This window comes from Bombyx mori, chromosome 23 (genome assembly GCF_030269925.1).
Source record: "Bombyx mori chromosome 23, ASM3026992v2".
NCBI lineage: Eukaryota > Metazoa > Arthropoda > Insecta > Lepidoptera > Bombycidae > Bombyx > Bombyx mori.
Genome location: NC_085129.1, coordinates 10,513,171 through 10,519,789, shown reverse-complemented (window position 1 = coordinate 10,519,789; position 6,619 = coordinate 10,513,171). Strand labels below are relative to the sequence as shown.

The following is a 6,619-nucleotide window of genomic DNA, read 5'->3' as shown; positions in this document are numbered from 1 at the left end:
TGCTCATAGCCCAACTGTCACCAAATAACTACTGGAAACAATGGGCATCACAATGAGCCTTGAGGCAAAGATCATTAGATGTCACAGTACCATATCATTCTATTGTGCTATAAGATCTTTTCTACTTTTCAAGCCGGAATGGTGAACTGCTTTGTGATAGTAATCAAATCTATTAGCCACTTCAAACACATTGCTGATAGTAATATTCAATTTCAATAAGTATCTTTTTGTATTATAGGATTTACAACAGTTTTTTACAACATAGCACCCAATGTCTCTCACGTGTTTGTCACAATGACTATCAACATGAGATTTTTCCTTCGTTTATTTGGAACAGGTCCACCAAAAATACAGAGTACATTAACTGAAACGCATTTCACGAAATACCACTAGTTTTGTTTGACGGATCATTAATTCTATAGTTTTAAAAAAAGAAACCGTACGGCGACACATCACATTCGCACTGTCTGAGAGATTTTGAGTCAATATCTCATCAACCAATTTATAATTAGCACGTTTTTATTCATATGGTTCTAAATTCAGTCCACCCGAGTACGTAGACTCAGGTATATTGTATTAGAATCTTTGTTGGTAGTTCCCTTGTTGTTGGGAGCTTCCTCCCTGCTGCTGACTACCGAACATCATTTGTTGCTGTTGATGGAATTCCTGCTGGCCACCACCAGTGTTGTTGCCTTGGTTCGGACCTGAAAAAAAATATATAACTAAGTGTCTGATAACACCTTGCTCTATTTTATTTATTGCCCGTGATTACTAAATCCTACTGTTGTTAATTGCTCGTGGTTAACACTCTATTGTGTAGACAAGCTAACTCCCTGTCTGGTTATATGTCATTTACTAGGCACATAAATAGTTTTTAAAGTAACTTTCTAAAGGGCTAGGAATTTTATTGTTCAGAATCAGTTGGCACTACATGAAAATGCAGCAAAAAATAAATTTATACTTATAAATTTGTATTAAAACTTGTGTTATTTTACCCGTCATTCTCATCCTTTTGGCATTATTGGCACCATGATCGTGGCTGTTCTGTTGAACTTGATTCTGTTGGGTCTGAAATAAATTAAAAATAACAATAAAATTTAGTAAATGGTATCAATATACCTCATTATTCATCACGTTTACAATTTACACAATTGTACAATGAATGTGTAAAGTTTGAAGCATGGCTTGTTGAGAAATAAAGTTTAAGACGTTCCGTGTACATGTATGAAGTGATATGACTATGTTGCTTAAATCCTGGAAGCAAGTAACATTTTTTCTACGGGCTTGGAATACATATTAACACATGCTCATGAATTGAATGACTTCAACGGCGACTATATTGCGTAAAATCAAACGCCCAAAAATATTATTTATATATTACTGATTGATACCCTTCTTGTCAGATCGCATCACAGGTATCACCAATGCCCTGCTTATTTCTACAGTTAAGTAAAAATGCATTCCCGTGCAAATCCCTCAAATGACCACAGATATTAGCATGAACACAGCATAAGGATTAAGCCAATAAATTATGTATAATTCGCTAACAAACTAGTTAGAATACATGGATATAACATATGTCAAAATCGTTACATTTGGTTGTTGTTGCTGTTGATTTTGTCTGGCTTTTGAATCACTCTTGTCTTCCTGATCGTCATCAGTCAAAAATTCTCTTTTCGGATATGGAATTGTACATCCGGCGAACACATCCTATTAACCGAAAGAAATTAAATCATTCACTGTTAAATAAATATATTATGGTGACCTAGTACAATATATTATTACCACTAGTTCCTGTACAATATTATTAATACATATTTCGTTTCTTGCACAGGTTCACAAATATTTACCAAATAAATGAATGTCATCATTACATAATGAAATCAAAATATTTAATGGTTGGTTTTTACCATAGAGGGCAATTTTGTGAGCCCTTACCAGTAGATACCTACTATAATCAAGATGGGATAGCATTTATAGTACAGTTGGAAATTTAACTTGTTACAAGGTGGGTGGGATTAAAATTGTGCATTTATAGGGTCTAATATTCCTGACTTCAGGTTGCTCATCTATCCATTCAGATCATTAAGAATTCAAAAACATTATAATATCATACTTGAGTAGGCAGTGGGTCTTCAGCAAAGTATGGATCCTGCATAGCCTGTTCTGAAGTGATTCTTTTGTTAGGATCCATCAGTAAAAGTCTTTGTAATAAACTAAAAGCTTTACTATCTGGCTTAATCTTATGCCTGTCCATATATTTGCTGAGTGAGCAGTTCTGGTAGCTGTAATGAATATGAACATATTAAATTTAATTTCATTTTAGACCAATGCATCCTCAAAATATTTGTTTTTCAATTTACTTTGATCTCTTGAAATCCTTAACTAGTGTTGCATGTTCTGGCATTTTCCTTATATCTTCCCAATCTTTTTCAAGTGGAAATCCCATAACATTAAATATTCTATCTAGTTGATCATGATGATATGGATTGCTTGTTTTAATGTCTTCTTGGCGACAATGGAAAATAGGTTCAGATGTTAATAGTTCTGCGAATATACATCCTATGGCCCAAATATCTGCAAATAAATGAGATTTTCTTAAATTACTTTTTTTTTTACATCTCTTTTGACTTGGTTTTAAACCGTGGCTCTACACATTTCGTCCAGGAAAAGTATCAGTATGAATACTTTCACTTTAAAAAAAATCATGTCAATCCATTGGTTTGTATTGACGTGAAAGAACAACATTTTAACATTACAATACACATATAATATTTTGCACCAATGAGTCTATACTTCATGAGCTCAAAATAATTGAGTGCCGCCTTGGCCTACTGCAGTCCCATATCCTGATATTTTTGAACAAGTGTCATGGGGTGGGAATCTTTCTATATTCTTCTTCGATTACATTATATTTTATGTTTACAATGAACTACTGATATGGTATGTAGTTCACAGAATGCACAATTACCGACCGGGTTTACTGAAATTTCAGATGAATTTTAGCTATGTTAAGTAACAATCCAAAAATGAAAATAGTATAATAGTTTTTATTTTCTAAGCTTTTTGGGATTTATTTAAATAATGATGAATTTAATAAAGTGCTACCAAGTTGTTAATTCCATGCTGAAGAGAAGGTGTTTTACCTGCCAAGTGTAGACGTCAATTAAGTAAAAATTACTTAAGTAAGTAAAAGGTAAGTACTTAATTTTATGTGGCTGTAGGTGAATTATTGTAAGAGTAATAAAATATATACCTATGGCCTTAGTGTAATGTCTGGCACCAAGCAACAGTTCAGGAGCTCTGTACCAAAATGTGACTACTACTGGATCTAAGTCAGCAAGTGGTTTCAAAGGTGCATTGAATAATCTTGCAAATCCCATGTCAGCTATTTTAACTCGGCCACGCTCCGGTCCTTCACCCATTACTAATATGTTGGCTGGTTTCTGGAGTATTAATTGTAAATAACATATATTGATATTGAACAAAAATAATATTTATCGATTCATTAAGTTTGATTTATGGTACACCAAAATAATCTATATATATAAAAATAATTGCTGTTCATTAGTCTCGCTAAAACTCGAGAACGGCTTAATTTTGGTCTTGAATTATTTGTGGAAGTCCAGAGGTTTAAAAGGTAGATAAATATGAAAATGTTCGGAATTAAATAAAAATAACAATTTTGTTTTTCCTTTGATATGTCCCCCGTCGGACGGATTCCTTCTGTTTGTTTTAAGTTTATTTTATGCAAAAGTTTGGGTCTTTTATTTATCGATTGAGGCACTACAAAGTCTGCCGGGTCAGCTAGTAATAAATAAATAAAAAAACAACAAATGCACATCATTCAACACAAAAAGAGATTAGTAAGACTGCCGTCCTAGTCTTTCTAATCTCTTCCAGGCCAACAGTAGAATTTCTATCAATTATAGTAATTTATTTAATATAATATTTATTATACTTTTATATATTATGTTATCTAATTTAGTATAAATTACAATTTCAATACAACATGAACTCATAGTATGTGAACGATTCATCATTATAAATATTACTATATACATCACACTCACCAGATCTCGATGCAAAACCCAGTTTGAATGTAAATAATGTATCCCATCCAATATCTGATAGAGGAGGCTCTTCACCATTCCTTTTGGCACCATAACTGATTTTTTATTAGCTTTAGCTGCTCTATGAAATTTGATTATATGCCACAAATCATGTTCTGCATAGTCAAATAGCAGCCAGACTTTTCGGTCAGTATGTGAAAGAAACACTCTAATAAGATTTATGACATTAGGATGTTTCAACTCTCTTAATAGCTAGAAAATAAATTGTTACACGAACTTTTTTATTATGATCTAAACCACACTACTATATTGTAGACCGAATATGAAGTAGAAAAACAGCTGATAATGCAATGTTTGTTTACAGTACACAATAATTATACAACACAACACAATCAAAATAGGTGTAATATCCCATGAACATATTATTTGAAATAATAATAGAAACAAGAATCAAAATATGCAAATTTTTTACATGGTGATGGTGAGTGGTTACCGTCATCCATGGACTTCAGCCAGGGGCTTAGCCAAGCCCCTGCCTACTGTTAAGTACTCTCCACAGCCCTCGTTTGAAGAAGGGCATGTCATAGCGCTTCGGAAACACCATGAAGGGGAGCTCATTTCAAAGCCGTATGGTACATGGCAAAAATATGTATGGAAACACACTGTGGATGAACTGAGTGGCTCAAGGTAGTGTGGACAAACTCTATTTCGGTGGTCGGCGGTGCGATGGTAAAAACGAGATGATGGAATCATTTCAAACAGTTCCTCATAGCACTCCCCATAGAACATATTATTATGGTAATAAATTCACATTTATACAGATATAAATTATTTAAAATTTAAAATTTTTATTTAAAATTAAAAACAAATTACTTAAATGAAATAATTATGTTGTATTTATACTTACAGCAATTTCCCTACATGCTGACATAGAAAGTCCAGTTCCTTCAATTTGTTTCAAAGCATAATCTTTGGTATCGGAGCCATCCTTCCTTCTGGCTTTATATACATGGCCATATGTACCTCTACCTACTTTACAGCCCTCATAGTCGAACAAGTCTTCCACTTTGGAACGTTCATTTTGAGTCTTGATTTTGAAATCGTAGTCCATCATCACAGCCGCCATGGTCTTATTTTGAAAGTTGTCTCCCATTGTTACGGTCGGGAAATGCAGTTTGGATCCCTGACTAATTAGGATTTATATTTTATTACACTTTAAATCATTTTGAATACCTTCCCTCACAAGTTATATACAAGACGTTATTCACTGAGCAAGTAATCACTACGTTATAACATTATTCTCCGTGAATTAGTGAAAAAGCCGTTATATCTAGTTCATGAGTGCAAATTATATCTATACTAGCCTAAATCTTTAAATTAAAACACTAAAACTAGCTTAAATAATTAAATTAAGTTTCATTCTCAAATAAATTAAGTGTATAATCTATGGTTTCATCTGCTTTTTTTTAAGTGATTTTATGACCTGGTAACTAAGACCTTTAAGTCATGTCTTATTTTAATTTATATTCTTATTTTTATGAAAAATGATAATATGGAGGGAAATGAAATGAAAATGATTAATCAACTGGGATGAAATTAAATGAAATGAGATGATATAGGATGAATATAATCTTAGTAAAATGGTGGTCATTTACTAAGATTTTTTCAGTGAACTTTTTGGAGGATCCCGAGAAGTTGCGTCCAGCGGCTTTGTTTCATTTTCCCACATTTGTGCACTTTCACAGATATTAAACAGTTAATAAACCACCGTTATTACACATTTAAACTTGAAGAAACACTAAATAGACAAAATAAAACAAATCACACAACTTCACTCCTCGCGTTCCCGCCAAAAAGTTTAAGTTTCATCTGTGATCATTAAAGTAGCCATATGCATATTTTTAAGGGATTTTACGACCTGGTAACTAAGACTTATAAGTCAAGTCTTATTTTAATTTAATGAAAACTTTTGTTTAATATGAAAAATTATAGAAATGAAATGAGATGAAAACGAAATGAAATACAATGAAAACGAAGTGAAATGAAACGAGATGAAATGATATGGGATTATATTTCAAATCTCAGTAAACTGGTGGTCATTCACTAAGACTTTTGAAGTGGACTTTTTGGAGGATCCCGAGAAGTTACGTTCAGCGGCTTTGTTTCATTTTCCCACATTTGTGCGCTTTCACAGATATTAAACAATTAATAAGCCACTGTTAATACACATTTAAACCTGAAGAAACACTAAATAGACAAAAAAAACAAATCACACAACTTCACTCCTCGCGTTCCCGCCAAATTATTTATGGTAATTTATGTCCGGGTAACTAAGACCTTTAAGTCATGTCTTATTTTAATTTATATTCTTATTTTTATGAAAAATGATAATATGGAGTGAAATGAAATGAAATGAAGACGATTGATTTGTAACATTAATCAACCGGGATGAAATGAAATGAGATGATATAGCATGAAATAATATAATCTCAGAAAAATGGTGGTCATTTACTGAGATTTTTTCAGTGGATCCCATATCATCTCAT

At 32.6% G+C, this 6,619-nt stretch overlaps 1 protein-coding gene across 1 annotated transcript; it reads right to left on the bottom strand.

Annotated features, from left to right (window-relative positions):
• Nucleotides 1-256: 256 nt before the first annotated feature.
• Nucleotides 257-5,464, bottom strand: cdk8 (cyclin dependent kinase 8). The gene is made up of 8 exons (NM_001168582.2): nt 4,981-5,464; nt 4,074-4,325; nt 3,257-3,446; nt 2,364-2,577; nt 2,117-2,285; nt 1,594-1,710; nt 996-1,068; nt 257-704 (listed from the first exon to the last, which is right to left on the bottom strand). The coding sequence occupies exons 1-8, from the start codon at nt 5,224-5,226 to the stop codon at nt 577-579; spliced, it is 1,389 nt and encodes a 462-aa protein (NP_001162054.2). The 5' UTR covers nt 5,227-5,464; the 3' UTR covers nt 257-576.
• Nucleotides 5,465-6,619: the final 1,155 nt, after the last annotated feature.